This window comes from Haliotis cracherodii, unplaced genomic scaffold (assembly GCF_022045235.1).
Source record: "Haliotis cracherodii isolate W230 unplaced genomic scaffold, xgHalCrac1.p SCAF_18, whole genome shotgun sequence".
NCBI classification, from domain to species: domain Eukaryota; kingdom Metazoa; phylum Mollusca; class Gastropoda; order Lepetellida; family Haliotidae; genus Haliotis; species Haliotis cracherodii.
The window spans coordinates 26150717-26170000 of record NW_027266273.1 but is presented as its reverse complement, the minus strand read 5'-3'; the positions used below and the strand labels follow the sequence as shown (position 1 = coordinate 26170000).

The 19284-nt window shown below is 41.6% G+C and overlaps 3 protein-coding genes across 9 annotated transcripts in view; all 3 read left to right on the top strand.

The window, feature by feature from the left end:
• The window catches only part of LOC139465457 (uncharacterized), an 11135-nt gene extending 6469 nt beyond the window's left edge, over positions 1-4666 (top strand). For 4 of the 7 annotated variants that reach the window (XM_071247181.1, XM_071247178.1, XM_071247177.1 and 1 more), the window contains 3 exons: positions 802-998; positions 1789-1837; positions 3996-4666. In XM_071247181.1, coding sequence (XP_071103282.1) covers positions 819-998; positions 1789-1837; positions 3996-4144 — 378 coding nt within the window. In that variant the 5' untranslated portion in view covers positions 802-818 and the 3' untranslated portion in view covers positions 4145-4666. Of the gene's footprint in view, positions 1-738; positions 999-1788; positions 1838-3995 lie in introns of all 7 variants that reach the window. The other 3 variants (XM_071247176.1, XM_071247175.1, XM_071247179.1) reach the window with 1 other exon arrangement.
• A 2547-nt stretch (positions 4667-7213) lies between these two features.
• LOC139465455 (uncharacterized) lies at positions 7214-10591 on the top strand. Its single transcript, XM_071247170.1, has 3 exons — positions 7214-7289; positions 9352-9430; positions 10050-10591. The coding sequence occupies exons 1-3, from the start codon at positions 7214-7216 to the stop codon at positions 10468-10470; spliced, it is 576 nt and encodes a 191-aa protein (XP_071103271.1). The 3' UTR covers positions 10471-10591.
• A 5554-nt stretch (positions 10592-16145) lies between these two features.
• On the top strand, positions 16146-18951 carry LOC139465584 (uncharacterized). Its single transcript, XM_071247293.1, has 3 exons — positions 16146-16155; positions 16756-16840; positions 18123-18951. The coding sequence occupies exons 1-3, from the start codon at positions 16146-16148 to the stop codon at positions 18454-18456; spliced, it is 429 nt and encodes a 142-aa protein (XP_071103394.1). The 3' UTR covers positions 18457-18951.
• Positions 18952-19284: the final 333 nt, after the last annotated feature.

Below are 19284 nucleotides of genomic sequence, written 5' to 3'. Positions count from 1 at the left end.
TTATACATACACGTGTTCTTGAACTATATTTGTGTTTGCAGATGGTGTGTTATGTGTGATCTCTGTGGCTAGTGCCCGGAACACACTCACTCACTTTCACACACATTACACACATTCACACCCATACACACACACTCATACAAGCTATTATGCTTGTCGTAAGAGGCGAGTAACGCGATCGGGTGGTCAGCCTCGCTGACTTGGTGTATGCATGGCATCGTAAATCGATAAACATGATATCAATCACTGGATTGTGTGGTCCACACTCGATTATTTACAGATCGCCGTCATACAGCTGGAATAGTGCGGTGTTGAACAACGATCAAACAAAACCAAACGATAGATATTCACACACACACACACACACACACACACACACACACACACACACACACACACACACACACACACACACACACACACACACACACACACACACACACACACACACACACACGCACGCACACACTCATTCATGCTCACTCACTCACTCACTGAGTCATCCATACACTTACATTACACAGCCATACACTCTTACACACACTCAGTCACGCGTACAAACACACACTTCACACCACACTCATATACACACACACAGCGGGTACAGAGACTGTAATATCTATGTTGTGACGTCACAATGTTACTGTTTTGCAATTGGCCACGTCACGTGTTGTGCGGCCGCAATGGTGGCGTTTAACAGTTGAAGCTTCATGTTGAGAGATGAACGGGTTGTTTCAGGTGCTGGACCATGTGACTCGGGAGTTCCCCTCATATCTGAGGTGTCCGATCATTGTGTTACAGGAGGACCCTGATCAGCCATGTTGGCAGTACAACGTGTCCGGTTGTGTAACTATATAGTATCGATCGTTCTGGTGACGGCAGTATGTGTGGCGTCACCGGTCCTGCCTCTGAGACACACTACCACACCCCCCTCAACAACCACAGCACCGATCTCTACAGAACATTCCACACTCAGGGCTAACGACAATACGACAGTGGTAAGCAATTAACGGTTCAATTCTTTTAAAAGTGCAATTTGCATATAACAATGGGTTACAGATACAGTCAACCATAAATAGTAGTGAGTGAGTGAGTTGGGTTTAACGCCGCTTTTAACAGTATTCCAGTTATATTGCGGCGTGTCAGCTTAATGTTTGAGGAAAGCCCGAAGTGATGCAGGTCTCAGACGTTTACCACTTCGGTGAAACCCCCGAGCACAGGTATGGTGCTGACAAACCTAGAAACATAATCGGGGCGAACCGGGATTCGAACCCACAATCATAGGTTTCTGGCGTGCCCAAAGGACGCAACTCTGCACAGCGAATCGCGGCGCCTTAGACGACTGGGCCACCCGTGCTCCCCCGCCCCCTCCCTCCCCTACCTCCCCTCCCCATCCCCTCCCCATTAAAAGTAACAAGTATTCCAACTAGTCATTATTTGCGTCCAACACAGGTTGATTGATTGATTGAGTGGATGGTTGGTTGATGGAGAGGTTTTTAAAGCCGTTCTCAGCAATATTTCAGCCATATGACGGCGGTCTGTAAAGAATCGAGTCTGGACCAGACAATCCAGTGACTGACGTCATGTTGAGCATCGATCCACGTTATTGGGATATGATTTCATACATCAACCAAGTCAGCGAGTCTGACCATCCGATCCCGTTAGACGCCTCCTACGCCAAATATAGTCGCCTTCTACGGCAAGCATTGATTGATGAAGACCTTTTCTTTTCTTCACCGGATCAGAGAAGTGATTTTGATTGATTTAACAAAACCCATTTTCTTGCAGGGTGATGCATCCTGTTCTGAAGGAGGCAGCTGCTCTCTAAATAAAGCAGGTATGTGCAGACCTGTGACACTGTACGTGGTTCAGTCTATACCCGGTGCATGAAGTGTACTCAAGCTGCACGTGCATGTGAACTGTACGTGAACTGTACATCCGTGACTTAAAAGTTGTCTTCTAGGGAGACCCGATCGATACATGTGCACTTGATACAGGCGCGATGTAACCCAACAAATGTATCCTGAACGGTACTGCCAATACATGACTTTAGATAGTTTACTGGATCTTACGTGTACGACTGTTGAATTGTATCTAAAGTATAATCCCGGTAATGAGACCAGAGTCATGCGCAGGTTTGATGTGAACTGCCGTGAACGCGCGGTTATATAATACATGTGCCAACTGACCCTGTATGACAAGTATCTGTGGCCGGACGTGTGTAAACAGGAAATGTGGTCTGACGTGTTTCAGCAGGAAATGTGGTCTGATGTGTACAAGCAGTAAATAATGTCTGACGTGTACAAGCAGTAAATGTGGCCTGACGTGTTCAAGCAGTAAATAATGTCTGACGTGTACAAGCAGTAAATAATGTCTGACGTGTACAAGCAGTAAATAATGTCTGACGTGTACAAGCAGTAAATAATGTCTAACGTGTACAAGCAGTAAATGTGGCCTGACGTGTACAAGCAGTAAATGTGGCCTGACGTGTACAAGCAGTAAATGTGGCCTGACGTGTACAAGCAGTAAATGTGGCCTGATGTGTACAAGCAGTAAATAATGTCTGAAGTGTACAAGCAGTAAATAATGTCTGACGTGTACAAGCAGTAAATGTGGCCTAACGTGTACAAGCAGTAAATGTGGCCTGACGTGTACAAGCAGTAAATGTGGCCTGACGTGTACAAGCAGTAAATGTGACCTGACGTGTACAAGCAGTAAATGTGACCTGACGTGTACAAGCAGTAAATGTGACCTGACGTGTACAAGCAGTAAATGTGGCCTAACGTGTACAAGCAGTAAATGCGGCCTGACGTGTACAAGCAGTAAATGTGGCCTGACGTGTACAAGCACTAAATGTGGCCTGACGTGTACAAGCAGTAAATGTGACCTGACGTGTACAAGCAGTAAATGTGACCTGACGTGTACAAGCAGTAAATGTGACCTGACGTGTACAAGTAGTAAATGTGGCCTGACGTGTACAAGCAGTAAATAATGTCTGAAGTGTACAAGCAGTAAATAATGTCTGACGTGTACAAGCAGTAAATGTGGCCTAACGTGTACAAGCAGTAAATGTGACCTGACGTGTACAAGCAGTAAATAATGTCTGACGTGTACAAGCAGTAAATAATGTCTAACGTGTACAAGCAGTAAATAATGTCTGACGTGTACAAGCAGTAAATGTGGCCTGACGTGTACAAGCAGTAAATGTGACCTGACGTGTACAAGCAGTAAATGTGGCCTGACGTGTACAAGCAGTAAATGTGATCTGACGTGTACAAGCAGTAAATAATGTCTGACGTGTACAAGCAGTAAATGTGGCCTAACGTGTACAAGCAGTAAATGTGGCCTGACGTGTACAAGCAGTAAATGTGGCCTGACGTGTACAAGCAGTAAATGTGACCTGACGTGTACAAGCAGTAAATGTGACCTGACGTGTACAAGCAGTAAATGTGACCTGACGTGTACAAGCAGTAAATGTGGCCTAACGTGTACAAGCAGTAAATGCGGCCTGACGTGTACAAGCAGTAAATGCAGCCTGACGGGCACAAGCAGTAAATGTGGCCTAACGTGTACAAGCAGTAAATGTGGCCTGGCGTGTACAAGGGGCGGTCGGGTAGTCTGGTGGTGAAAGCGTTCGCTCGTCACACCGAAGACCCGGGTTCTATTCCCGACATGGGTACAATGTGTGAAGCCCATTTCTGGTGTCCTCCGCCGTGATATTGCTGGAATATTTCTAAAAGCGGCGTAAAAGCATACTCACTCACTCACTGACGTGTACAAGTACTACATGTGACCTGACGTGTACAAGCAGTAAATAATGCCTTACGTGCACAAGCAGTAAATGTGGCCTGACGAGCACAAATAGTAAATGTAGCCTGACGAGCACAAGCATGCATCTTTTTTCGCACAGGCACTACTTTCCTGATATTTAACCGTTGATCTTTACATTTCTGAAAGTAGTTTGAAAAGTAGCTTATATCATAATTTCTTTCCAGATCTGGCCAAAACAATAGTCCTGAGGTTGACAATCGTTGCTGCCTGTATCCTTGTCTTCGTGGGTCTTGTGAAACTCTCAGTCGTTATGAATAGATGCTGCAGTTGTGACTTCAAGCGAAAACACACAGTGACCTTCACCCGGATATGACCCGAGTAAACCGAGGTCACACCATCATACAGAGAAGCGGACCTAATCAGGGACTGAGGATATATGTCGTATGTGTGTTGCAAATGGGTGCATACACTCCTCATCTATAATGTTTTGGTTGGTGCAAAATGTTGATGTAATATTAAATTATTAATGATCGATTATACGAGCGATTTATTTATGTGAATGTGTTATATGTGTGCCAAAATATGTTTATATATACATGTGTACTGCTATAATCTGAAATATGTAATTTATACATATGTTGCTGTCTTTGCCAGAGAGTAAGTGTACGGATGGACCTGAGACTGTTGATTTATTATACAACACTTATAGAGCGAACATGGTTCAATCTCGGTGACCTTGTTTAGTCACCGGACCAGGTTAGTGTGGCGATTACGATGAGCACGTGACATAACACTGTCATACGTCACCACCTTAACATGGCCATCAGAAGGTTTTAACGTGATAATGACTTAATGACCTATGGATGTTTGAATGTGTATATCTGTTGAATTTCTGAAGTGCAATAAACGATTGTTAATTAAGGTTGAAGTCCTTGTTTGTTTGAAGGTAATATAGGAGTATTATATTTGTAGACTCGGTAAATGCAATGGCTGCATGTAATACGACGACAAAAGCTGCAACCTCCTCTCTGTTGAGTGAGTTTGGTTCAGCGCCACGTTGAACGGTCTCCTCGCTTACGCCCCAAATCTTACAAAGTTCAGAACCACCAGCACGGATGTGATGTAGCACATAGGAACAGTCATCAGGGCGAATCTCAGAGTCGCACCCACGGGTATCGCCAACACATGTACATGTATCTAAGGGACGCAACTCTTTGCAGCGATAGTTGCTGCACTTCATACTGTCGTAATTAATTCTGTCATTAAATTATTATGCAGAAAAACAATACTTTGCAGTGACTTCTGAAACAGATTGATTTTCTTCTATTCATGAGGGATTGTTCGAAACCTGGTCTATCTAAATATAGAAACAGCCTCCGTATATTATGTCGCGGTCGCCGGAAAATAGCTCTCAGTCTCTTGACATTAAGTCGCTGCTTTCAGATATAAACGTCCTGGACACTATTCCACAAAGCCATTTAGCGTCAAGGCGGCCGTAACTCTCACACTTTAACTTTCAATAACGACAGCCGTAGCGCTGAGACGGCCGTAACTCTCATACTTTAACTTAATGATTCAATTACGACAGCCGTAGTGCTGAGACGACCGTAAGTCCCATCCCTTAACATTCAATTACGACTGCCGTAGCGCTAAGACGATCGAAAGTCCCATACTTTAACATTCAATTACAACAGCCGTAGCGCTAAGGCGACAGTAACTCTCATATTTTAACATTCAATTACGACAGCCGTAGCGCTAAGACGACCGGAAGTCTCATACTTTAACATTCAATTACGACAGTCGTAGCGCTGAGACGACCTTACGTCCTTACTTTAACATTCAATTACGACAGTCGTAGCGCTAAGACGACCGTAAGTCTCATAGTTTAACATTCAGTTACGACAGCCGTAGCGCTAAGGCGACAGTAACTCTCATACTTTAACATTCAATTACAACAGCCTTAGCGAAGACGACCGTATGTCTCATACTTTAACATTCAGTTACGATAGCCGTGGCCCTGAGACGACCGTAACTCCCATACTGTAGCTTTCCATTACGACAGTCGTAGCGCTAAGGTCGTTTTAGGGAACGGGTCCGCATACATGAGAACAGATGGCAGTAAAAGTTGCCTGTGGCACAAGATTCATTCCCACTGCAGAGAGAAGTGAACAAAAGTTATTTCCCTTAGATTGTAAATACTTCCCATTTGACAGCTTCTGCGTTTCTGTCACCGGGTCGTTGAACCAAATTCGTTTGGGTTCTGATGACCGTCCGCTGTCCGGTGATCGGCACAGCTCGGCCTTTATATTCAGTAGCTTATTGTTTGAAAATTTAGATGCACGTCATTATTCTATAGCAGTTGAATCTCATACTTTTATCATGTTTTCATTTTGAGGTGTGTTTGTGTCTGTTTGTGCTAGTCCGGACTGATGCCAATTTTATAGTGCTAGCCCACTGAGATACCGTGCCGCAATTTAACATGAATACCCCAATCAGACACAGTATACTGACTCCAAACCGACCAGTCCTTGTTTTATCCCTTTAGTGCCGAGCGCCATACAGGGTAACAACAATTATTTTCTTTAAACGTCTTTTGGTATGACGCAGCCGGGGATCGAACCCCGGACTTTCCGCTCTCCGGGCGAAACCATTGCTCAAGGACATAAGTGACGGACAATGAGTGTTTTACAACAGAACTCGATACGTTGATGCTGTAATTTAAAGATCACGTTCAGGATTATTTAACTTATAACGCGACAAGCATGAATATCCCACTCAGACCGGCATACTGACTCCGAGCCGACCAGTCCATGCTTAAGCCCCTTAATGCCGAGCGCCTGACAGGGTAACAACAAGCACCATTTTTTATCGTCTCTACGGCCGGACGTTCTACCACTAGACCATGAAGGTGGTCCTGTCTTCTAATATTGGGAAGAAATACTTAATGGTTGAGAATTGTGACATATTGCCCACGGGTTTAGAGACTTTGACCATCCGAAGGTCATGAATTAATACATTGGAACCTTGCATCAATATTTGGAGGACGCGACTTAACGTATTTAGTATCTTGAGGAAGCGATCAAAAAACAAAATAGCGGTGAAAATAATATGATTGAATGACTAAAATCAGTGATGACACCAGGTCTTTTCGAAAGGCTACGCCATCATAAATACAATTTTCCTTATAAAAGTTAAACGAATGATTGCAGTATTTTTTGCCTTGTCGTATTTTCAGTAACATTTTGACTTCTTGTTGCTGAAAGGTTCATGCACATTGTTCTACGAGGAAGAAGAAAGAATATCTCGATATATTCGCATTTTTTTCATCCCGTAACCGAAACTTCATTACTGAAACTGAAATGTATTTTGAAAAGCATCCGCCATGTGTGTAACGCAGCTACATTTCAATCGGTGTCAAACCAAGTGATTTACACATGGTGCAATGGCATCACCAGGTATCATTGCAAATATGATTCTCCTAGGTGTGCATTTGATTCTTCATAACCACATCAAAACAGGTAAGACATTTACACATTTGTACATGGCACCTAATTCTGACGGGAGATATCCATCTGCCACAAGAGTAGCAAATGAATTTAACGAATGTTATGTTAAATCTCATATATTTTACAAGCTTTCCATGTTTGATATAATATAACATACATAGAGGTTATCACGCGAGTGTGTTTGGGGATGGTAAATATCCTGCATTAGGAATAAACACTATGTATTTAGCGAGCCTTACAAACATTACCGAAATATTGCGAGTTTTCCTGGAATGCGCGCATTAATATTTATTACGTCATAGGTTAAGTGATCTGTCAGTCGGACAGTGAGAGTAGCCAATATAGTTCCAACTGAAATCTGTTTCTTATCCAGTGGCGAGGCAACATATACGCAAAACAACAATTGTTTTTTACTTGCCTTTCTCGGCAATCCATCGGTCTGTCCGCTAGAGTAACTGCCCTTTGTCAAAGGGCAGCTACTCTAACCCTAGTTTATGAGACGTCACGGCCACGGTCTGACGTTGTTGACAGTCGGTCTGTCGTCATAACGTTAAGAAGTGTGGGCAGATGTACAAATATATTTCGGCCAAATCAAACTATTTTAATTTGTGGAGAAGGTTTCAAGCCGCAGAGGTCTACAAGCACAGATCCCGTTTTGGCTAGGCCTCGTGCCCTCGCAAAATTGTTTCGAAATTTATATCTCCAGAGTTGCCAAAACTTATAAAATGCCTTAGCTACGTCACAGTTAGACACTGGTTTTCAGTATATTAGACTATTCTTTTGATAATGATAGCAAGTATCCCTGTAGTTTATCCAGATTCCAGATGGTTAATTCTGACTCGATCGCCGAATGACAAGGGCGACGCCATGTTTGTTTACAAACAGTGAAAGTAGTCCCAACTTGACCTTTGATATTTGCAGCTCTATCCGCATATGACCCCAACGGATATCGTTTTTATCTGTTGGCTTTATTCTGCCGAGAAACCTACCCATTATATGATAAAATTATTTATCTTATAATGGGCAGGTCTCTCGGTCAGATATTACCAACAGTATCAGAATAAACATAAAAATAAAACAAATCCACTTAAGTACTCCTATCTGTGTTACCAACAAACGTGGCGGCGCACATGTATACCTCGGCGATACAGTCAGACTATACCATCAAATTACTAGGATAATTGTAATCATTATCAAAATAAGAGTCTAAGATACTAACAGGGACGTAACTTGGTCATTTCACAAGTTTGGGTAACACTGGAGGTATACTAGTACTTTGCGTAACAATTTAGCGAGATCACTAGCGGGATTAGTTTCTGTATCCGTGTTTGTGAGCGTGTGGCTATTTATCCAATTTAAAATAGTTTGATCTGGCGATATGTGCGAATAGGTACCTTGTTTCATTTTGTCGCTGTGTGTCCATCTATCCTGCACTGCGTCACGTAATGACAAGCGAGGCAGACTTGACGAACATGCCGTCTCATAGACTAGAGTAGCTTCCCTTAAGCTTTGATAAAGGGCAATTGCTCTATCGGGTGGACTGACTGATTGCCGCAAAAGGCAAGTGGAAATGATATGTGTTTGAAATGTTTGTTTTGCCTACTTGTATTTACTTCACTGCCTAAAAAGTAGGTTTCACTTGGAACTATATCACCAGTCAACACTGTCCGCTGACTAATCACTGAGCTTATGAGTGAGTGAGTACGGTTTTATGCCGCTTTTAGCAATATTCCAGCAATATCACGGCGGGGGACACCAGAAATGGGCTTCACACATTGTACCCATGCGGGAATCGAACCCGGGTCTTCGGCGTGACGAGCGAACGCTTTCACCACCAGGCTACCCGACCGCCCCCACTGAGCTTATGACGCATTATATATTAATGCGCACATTCCTGGAAAACTTACAATGCTTAGGCATCATTTGTGAGAGATGAAAATGAGTATATCAACTACAGTAATTAAGAATGGCATCATATGACAGAGCTGTTATCACGAGAGTGTGTTTTGTGAAGGTACATTTCCAGAATACGGAATAAACATTTTATTCCATACATAGTCCTTTTTTCTTCCAGGATGTGTCATCTTCATTGCGTCGATGGCGTTAACCTGTGTCATGGTTGTGATTATTGCAGTGTTATTTTTTATCAAGGGGTAAGTTGACCATGTAACTCGGGTGATGGCGGTGATGAAACGGGATTTAACGTCGGGTCCAAGATTATTGCACTTATATAGCGACGTACATGCACGTGTGTGTGTTTGTGTGGCTGCTTGTACTTGCCCGGACTGATAGTGCTTGCACACTGAGATACTATGCCGCAGTTTTTAACATGAATACCCCACTCGGACACAGTATACTGACTCCGAGCTGACCAGTCCTTGTTTCATCCCCTTTAAGCCGTGTGCCAGACAGCGTAACAACAAGTACCGTCTGTTAACGTATGACACGGCCGGGGATCGAACCCCGAACCTGCCTCTCTCCGGGCAGACGCTCTACCACTAGACCACGGAGGCTGTCCACATGAAACTCGAATTCAGCTCAAATACCACTAGGGTATTCATATTACAACATAAAACAAGAAATAGTGACATCTCCATTTTCTGTTTGAAAACATTATTTTCGTGCTTAAAGAGCTTGGTCTCGGTTCCAAATTGGCACGAGCCCATTCGTTGTGACCCACGACAGTTATATGTCTAAAATATTGCAAAAAACTGTATAAAACCATATCCACGTAATCGTGAATGTTCATAACATTAAAAATATGTGTTTCAGCCCCGTGCTGTTTCAACCTGTGACTGACCATAAAGAACCAGAAACGCCTCGACAGGACGTAGAGGATCCCCAGGAACCTGAGGAACAGGAGGAGCGTCCTGACGCAGCCAGTGAAACAAAGACAGCACAGTTGAGAGCTTCATATGTTAACGTGCCTCCCATCGGTGATCTTGAGGATGCTAATGTTCCCCCTGCATATGCTGTGCCGGTTAAGAAAAAAACAATAAACCCATCCCCTGAACCAAATGCCTACATGTGTATGCATACCTTCGAGGATGAATCCCAGGAACCAGACGTTTATCTACCACCACGGGAGACCTGTTTCACAGAATTTGATGATGGCGAAATTACTGCTTTCAGCAGTGGTCATTATTTGTGCATGGATCCATTACAAGAGGCGGTTGCTCAAGACAGCAATTAAAGTAGGAGAGGTACTTTGGGGGAAGACCTACCATGATGGTACAGTGTCATCGGGTCAAAGATAGGTTGATAGTTCGGAGATCCACCAGCATCTGCAGCTGGTTATTGCTGACATTGTTATCATCCGGGTGACATTGAAGTGTTTGACCATTCAAATACTTATCACCTGCACCCAAAGGGACACAACATAATTGGACATATCCAGTGGACCGAATACGCTAGTAAGACATTTAAGTGCGTTTGTATGCATTTGGGATATCGATTTGACTATTCCTCGTGCCTCATCTCCAAAATGAATAATAATCTGTTATCATAGGGTATTAAACTCGTTTCAGTTAAATATGAAGAAACGTTCTAGCTCGAGGTTTACCGAGGTTGCAAAGGGTAACTCTTTTTGAGTTTGCCTGAGGTTTAAAGAGGCCAAGCCGAAAAGTATTTCAAGATGGACATAAACTTGATTCCAAATTAGAACGAGTGTAATATTCTATTTATTATCAAAGATGTGATTTGAAGGGGAACAAACAGTGTCAGTACCGTCTATGTAGCAACTGAGAGGCCGTCCAAGGTTACAACGTCTTTCTACCAAACCACAGCCGAAGTAAGTGATGTCATGGCGCTGTGACAATAGTTGTCCGACCATGTGTTCCCCAACACGGTGAACAACAAACAAAAATGTTTTTCTTAACCTGAAGGGCTGTGCTTGTGTTTTATCAATGCAGTAAGGCCTTATCATAAGTGAGTGAGTGAGTATGACTTTACGCCGTTTTTAGCAATATCCCAGCAATATCACTGCGGGGGACACCAACAATGGACTTCACACATATTACCCATGTGGGGAATCGAACCCGGGCCTTCGAATTCGACGCGACGAGCGAACGCTTAAACCACAAGGCTAGACCGCCCCTTATCATAACTGAGAAAACGCCAAATTATTAAATCGATCGTAATCCCTCCTAACTTTCGCACAATGAACCCCGTCTAAGCACAAAAGCATTATCGACTAGACACCAGTGCGGACACCGAGTTCCAGTTTGGCTTCTAACATTCCATTTGGCAGTCACCGAGTACATATGATGAAAATGTCAACACGGTCAAATCTGATAAAAAACAGTGTTTCAAGCGTACAACGTACACATACATTCATATTTTCTTTTCGCGGACAGTTCATATGATGTTAAAGTGAAGACCTACGGCTCGTTTATTCGTCTTGTTGAGTTCGCACAGTTGAAATTAAAATGTCTGAGGCTGCTAACCTTACGTCTCTCTCTTTGGCTAGCGTTGACGTAAGCTGAAAACGACCATGTATTAGGAATTATGTGATATAGTTTATCGTAATTCTGTAATTTGTATTCGTCGCATTACCCTCATCCCAAATTCTTCCGACATCCAGAACTACGTGAACAGACACATGCTCATTCAACGAAATAGACAATCAGCTGCATATGCATATTTAAAGTAAGAAATTGTTGACCTGATACTGTGCTTCAGCATTTGATAATAAAATTGCAAATTACTCCAGTTTGTTATACTTTGTTTAATTGCGATTCCATGGTAAATAAAACTTTTATTCTTATGATCGAAATATGAACGAATGAATGTCGCGAAAGTACGCCTGTGAGGGTCAGTGGTCTGAACGTTATTTCGAAGCGACACATATTTCTTCCGTCTTGTACAGTAGACTACTGATGAGAAATGCAACCATGAATCCAAATATTTCCGTTTGAAGGGGAAACATTGCATCTTGTTATCTTTAATAATAAAGCTATCTGCATTAACTTGATGTGAAAATAGCCCACAATGTTCTAACAATATCTATACAAGAATGACAAGGGCTTCCGTGATGAAGGGAAGTAGTTTTTACTCTTTCCGTCTTTACTACATGCGAGGACAGAGAAAGGTTTGTTGGTTTATATAGTACGTGTTTAAAGAAATAATTATTGTATTTATAGGTTCAGTCATCAAATACTTCAGCTTTGAACACCTCGCATTAAACACTGAAAATAATCATCCCTCTCATACCAGATATCAGGATGATAATCAGTGAGTGGATAAGGATAAAAACACGATATGGTAAGTGTGTAAGGTCATATGGACATGATATGGTAAGTGTGTAAGGACATATGGACATGATGTGGTAATCATGTAAGAATATATTTGGACGTGATGTGGTAAGTGTGTAAGGATATATGGACATTATATGATAAGTGTGTAAGTACATATGGACAAGGATAAAAACACATGATATTGTAAGTGTGTAAGGCCATATGGACATGATATTGTAAGTGTGTAAGGACATATGGACATGATATGGTAAGTGTAAGAATATATGGACGTGATGTGGTAAGTGTGTAAGGATATATGGACATTATATGATAAGCGTGTAAGGACATATGGATATGGTATGTTAAGCGTGTAAGGATAAAAACACATGCTATGGTAAGTGTGTAAGGTCATATGGACATGATATTGTAAGTGTGTAAGGACATATGGACATGATATGGTAAGTGTAAGAATATATGGACGTGATGTGGTAAGTGTGTAAGAGTATATGGACATGGTGTTGTGAGTATGTAGTGACATATGGACGTGATATGGTAATTGTGTAAGGTTATATGGACATGGTGTTGCGATTGTGTAAGGATATATGGACATGATAGGGTAAGTGTGTAAGGACATATGGACATGCTATGGTAATCGAGTAAGAATATATGGACATGATGTGGTAAGTGTGTAGGGATATATGGACATGATAGGGTAAGTGTGTAAGGACATATTGACATGAAAGGGTAAGTGTGTAAGGACATATGGACATGATATGGTAATTGTGTAAGAATATATGGACATGATGTGGTAAGTGTGTAGGGATATATGGACATGGTATGATAAGTGTGTAAGGATATATTGACATGGTATGTGAGTGTGTAAGGACATATGGACATGATATGGTAAGTGTGTAAGGGTATATTGACATGGTATGTGAGTGTGTAAGGACATATGGACATGATATGGTAAGTGTGTAAGGGTATATTGACATGGTATGTGAGTGTGTAAGGACATATGGACATGATAGGGTAAGTGTATAAGGTTATATGGACATGGTGTTGTTAGTGTGTAAGGATATAAAGACATAAAATGGTAAGTGTGTCAAGACATTTGGTCATGATATGGTAAGTGTGTAAGGATATATTGACATGGTGTTGTGAGTGTGTAAGGTCATATGGACATGATAGGGTAAGTGTGTAAGGATATATTGACATGGTGTTGTGAGTGTGTAAGGACATATGGACATGATATGGTAAGTGTATAAGGTTATATGGACATGGTGTTGTGAGTGTGTAAGGACATATGGACATGATATGGTAAGTGTATAAGGTTATATTGACATGGTATGTGAGTGTGTAAGGACATATGGACATGATATGGTTAGTGTGTAAGGATATATTGACATGGTGTTGTGAGTGTGTAAGGATATAAAGACATAAAATGGTAAGTGTGTCAAGACATTTGGTCATGATATGGTAAGTGTGTAAGGATATATTGACATGGTGTTGTGAGTGTGTAAGGTCATCTGGACATGATAGGGTAAGTGTGTAAGGATATACAGACGTGATGTGGTGAGTTTGTAAGGATATACAGACGTGATGTTTGAATTGTGTGTATGACCATGTATAGTGAAGGGATACGGACGTGATACGATGTGAAAGGATGTACAGATATGATATGGTGTGTAAGAATATATGGACAACTTTAGGGGAAGCTTGTTAGGACATAAGGTCATAGTGTGGTATGTGTGCATGGACATACAATATAATCAATATATTCTAAATATGCTGTCATGATCATTAACCGTGGCAGCATATTCAGAATATACTGTGCTAAATTGCAAATGGTTGTATAGTTGGCTTTTTGTAGCTGTGAGATTCACCTCGTTTATAGGCATACACTGCTAAGGGTGAAATGTTTGCGCTACTAATTGCAAGGTATTCTGGTGTTCTCGGGAAAGCTATCGACGCACAGATTCACTTTCAATACATAAACTCATATTCATATTCCTGTTCAATATGCCTGTAATATTGAAACGCGTCTGGTTGGGTGTGATGTGAAACTTCGTGTATGTCGGCCAAGATCAATACAATACGGTTATACCATGACACCACTATTTCGTTACATCCAAACTCGTTATTCTCCTGAACATTGCTATTATATCCAGCTTAGTTATAACCAAGTATTTACTATGTCGGAATTCTAACAGTCCAGTTACCATATCCCACTTCATATCACCCGACTATTTATTAAAGCCAATCTTATTATATGCGACTATTTATTACACCCGATGACATTATATGCTACTATTTATTACACCCGATCACATTATATGCGACTATTTATTGCACCCGATCTCATTATAACCGACTATTTATTGCACCCGATCTCATTATATGCGACTATTTAGTACACCCGATCTCCTTATATGCGACTATTTATTTCAACCGATCTCATTATAGGCGACTATTTATTTCAACCGAAAACATTTCGAATATTTAGAAACCCTTAAGGTCGAAAAAACACGGCTATGGTACCCTTGTCATATATAACACATCGAAACAACGCCATGCTGATAACCATCGAAGGTTCTCAGCCTATAACCACGTTTCAACCACAATTAGTGACACTTGTGAAACCTCGTTTCGAACTTCCACATATTTTTAACACAGTCTCAAGATAATCCATAGATGTCTTTGTTAACCTCTGTCGTGATCTATAAGGAAATGTAATCAGTGTTTCGTGTGTCGGGACGCAGAGTGACGGCATTAACATGTGGGGGGAACTACTGCCGTGACACATGATGACTGGTGAGTAGCCTTACTCTGACTTGTGACTGAAAGGATCGGTACGCTTATCCAAATAAACAGTGTTTGTTGTTCTTGGGATTGTGTAGACATACAATGTCATATTACAGGTTGGCGTATTGAAATTGCGTGTATTTCTCGCTGAAAAGTATAAATGCTGCCTTGATTTATTCAATATAACACCAGTTAATCCTGTAGGCACCTGTAATATTTACGCATTGAACTTTGGCTGGAGTACTGCTCTACGGTGGCAAGCAACCAACAATTACCTTTTTTTGCAAATTGTGTGACTGGCAGTGCTACGAGTAGGTTAGGTTAATTATATAACCATTTTTGCGACGCTCGGTGTCACTAATGATTTTCTGTAACTCTTTAATATAAGTTTCACTTGCCTTCTGCACCCAGTGGAAGCTATTTCGGTTGATGATTGAGATTGGCTATTCTCGGGCGTTGGTGTGTTGTAGTTAACTGTGAGGGGACGAAACAGAGCTGTCAATCGAGCAGACCCGGAGATATGCAATCTGACACTCTGAAAGCATGACACGCCGTCCACAGTTAACTGCATCTTTGTACGAATTCATGAATCCAGCTTGTCATTACGCGCTGACATAACTTAATCATTTCAGAATCTACTACAAGACGCCCTGCCTTCCAATAAAATTGCCTTCGCACTCATGGACTACCCAGGTACGTTTGTGACTGTACTTAGTTACTCTCAGATAAAATCAAATGTGAGCATGCTGCTTTTGAGGTGTTTTAGGATTTATTCAGTTCTCATTAAATTGGCAGTGTACAGATGTTTTGTTGTGGGCTAAAGATTGCCCCCATGGGTTTCAGTCAGGTTACTTTATCATAACATTTTCAAATGGAAATGAAGGAATTCGGGCCAGCATGGTATGTGCTCTTTACACAAATAACTATATGTGTAATATCTGGCAACGATTCATTCAATAAAGCAAAGATCAAAAGTTTGATAAGGAAATAACATGTCCCACGTGACTGTCGTTTGTTATCCATTAAACAGACGTCACGTTATCTTTTGATTATGATCCAAGTCTAAGATTGACTTAATGATATATTGTTAAGAGACTTTCGTGCAAAGGTTGTTAGGTGATCCTTTGGAGTGTCGAGGGTCGATGTAAGTATATTGTTACTTTATTGTGATGAGAGAGAGGATGTTGCCAGTATAATTGTTAATAAATGTGATGAGAGACAGTATGTTGACGGTATATTGTTACTATATATTGTAATGAGAGACAGTATGTTGACGGTATATTGTGATGAGAGTAAAGGATGTTGACAGTATCATGTCAATATATTGTGATGAGAGAAAATATGTTGACAGTATATTGTTAATATATTGTAATGAGAGAAAGTATGTTGCCATTCTATTGGGTGTAGAAGTAGACTATATCTGTGTGTATTACGTGTTTCAGAGAAGCGTCTGACCGGCGTCGTCGTGTTTCTCATCGCAGTGCTGGTGGTGAGTGTCCTCATCATGGGATGCTGCTTCATGAAGCGGTGAGCAACTGTCGATGTCATTACTCATTATCTGATCCCGGAGGTGGCGACAGGTTACATGTTAACTTATGTCAGTTCCGCCATGTGATGCTGCAGGCTTGTTTCCACCCCTACACTATTTTGCAAAATCCCGGACCCGCCTCTGTTACGTATAAACACATCGGGTGTCACTTTGTAAATCAGTGGTATTTACCAATAGAAAATTTCTACCTCACGTCATGCAATGTACCATCTGTTTCAGTTTATTGAGCCCACCTTTCGCAATTGCCAAGTTACTCAAGAACATATTAATGTACTTCCTGTTTAATTTTCATGGAAAGACACATTTTTCTTTCAACTATATTTGCTAATCAAGCTTTCACCACCAAAGTGTTGGTTCACCAATATCAGTAGGATTATAGATGTAAGATTTTACACTGATGAGGTTTAGAAATGTCAGAACGCATGATTGGCAGCACCTGTTTTCTTACAGGCAGCCATCACATGGCTGGAGTACTGTCAACAAACAAACAAACAAACGAACTCCTTTATGCAAATTACGCTACAGGTAGGGGAGGAAATGCGCTTTGAGCACGTTTCAGGGCATGGATCTAACGCATAATAAATATGCCCATCATCATAATCATCATCATTATTATTATCATTATTAATATTATACTTACCCTTTTCATGAACACCTGGTGCCTGGTAACAGAAATACTGTTCAAAGCGGAGATAAAACATATTCAATCACTGATGTATATTTGCAGGTGTTAGCATGACAAGATAAGGATAGATACCATTGTGGATGCAATAACTCTATGTTGACCATGGTCACAACGATACAGATTCGCACTTTATGGCGAAAAGGACACGCAGAACCTTTATACCTCCATCAATTTAATATTGTAAATAATTTATGCATACACAAATATATAAACGATATCCTTCATTGCTGACACCGATTGCGATAGTGCGGTCATTATTGCAAATAGCAGGATAGCTAGATTGTATAGTTGTATGTTGTGGAGATACCATCAGGCGAAGATATTTATGATATTGCATCAAAATGTTGTGTCAATATGTTGAGATATTGACGAACAACTCCAAATGCAAGCATGTTCTCATAATGCATAACAAGAGATACATAGAATCATCACGTTCTTTAGAGGATTTGCTTTTCCAGATCGAGGGTATACAAAATGCATTCTCCACAGACAAACTCGGGTCACATGTAGTATAGTAGTGTAAATTATTCTTGAGTGATCAGCAGTTTGATGAATACATTGCTCCTCCCATTCAGGAACAAGAAGAAATCAGAGAAACGGAACCATACTCTATGCATCAGCCTTCCATTGGAGAGGACTCAGAACGCCTACATGTACGCTCAAGCCACATCAAGTACCAGGCCTGCACGTCCGGAAGATCCCGGGTATGACAAACTGTGTAGAGTAAAGGGCAACCTATTGAAAGTCCCCGAAACAGAACGGGATACAGCAAAGATATACAGCCATCTGGACAGTCAGGAAGCAGACCGGGACTGGGCTGACAAAAGCCACTATGACATCACGTTGCGTGAGCATGGCGGAAAACCAGTGGATAAGGAATACGACAAAGTATTTATCCAGGGAAAATAAACATGCACGTCGGTTGTTGAGCTTATTGTGTGGAGTCAATACCAATGTCCTCCTCAGCAGCAGGATTGCTGACAAACTCTATCCACTCACTAACTTCTCCAAAGGGAACTGATTAAGATGCCTTTTGCTTGTCTTGGTGTGGTTTTGCCATTTAAACCGTGTCAGTGTGAGTGATTAAGTGGTGTGAGTAGCCACTTCGTTCCACTGGTCTCGGAAGTAAAGGAGTCCGGAATAAGCAGGTTTCGTTGTACATGTCGGTGACACCTATCGGCTGTCCCTATCTATCTAGCCATGACAGTTTCGTTGTTTAATCCTTCCTTACCCTGGGCGGTCGGGTAGCGTAGTCGTTAAAGCGTCTGCTCGTCACGCCGAAGACCCGGGTTCGATTCCCGACATGGGTACAATGTGTGAAGCCCATTTCTGGTGTCCCCCGCCGTGATATTGCTGGACTATTGCTAAAAGCGGCGTAAAACCATACTCACTCACTCACTTCCTTACCCTACTACAAGGCCTTTCATTTTGCTGATCTACCATATTTAGGCATATATGATCGACATATTTGCATTGAGCCCAACGGCTAGTTAGTGCAGATTAATCAGAAACATATCAATTCAATTTGAACCTGTAATCGACCGATCAGTACCGAATATTCTCAAAGGAATAGCAGAATAGTGAGTGTTTTAAATTTCCGTTGTTTGGAACACACACACACACACACACACACACACGCACGCACGCACGCACGCACGCACGCGCGCGCGTTGCAGTTTTGCAGTTTATTATGTAGTTTAATATTATGTAATCTAATTGTTCCATTCGCAATAAAAT

Bases quoted from the DNA above. Each gene is read 5' to 3' on its own strand.
- LOC139465455 (XM_071247170.1), top strand. From the start codon at position 7,214: ATGGCATCACCAGGTATCATTGCAAATATGATTCTCCTAGGTGTGCAT. The intron at 7,290-9,351 runs GTAAGACATTTA...TTTTTCTTCCAG, and splicing joins TCATAACCACATCAAAACAG to GATGTGTCATCTTCATTGCG. The intron at 9,431-10,049 runs GTAAGTTGACCA...TATGTGTTTCAG, and splicing joins GTGTTATTTTTTATCAAGGG to CCCCGTGCTGTTTCAACCTG.
- LOC139465584 (XM_071247293.1), top strand. The intron at 16,841-18,122 runs GTGAGCAACTGT...CCTCCCATTCAG, and splicing joins GGATGCTGCTTCATGAAGCG to GAACAAGAAGAAATCAGAGA.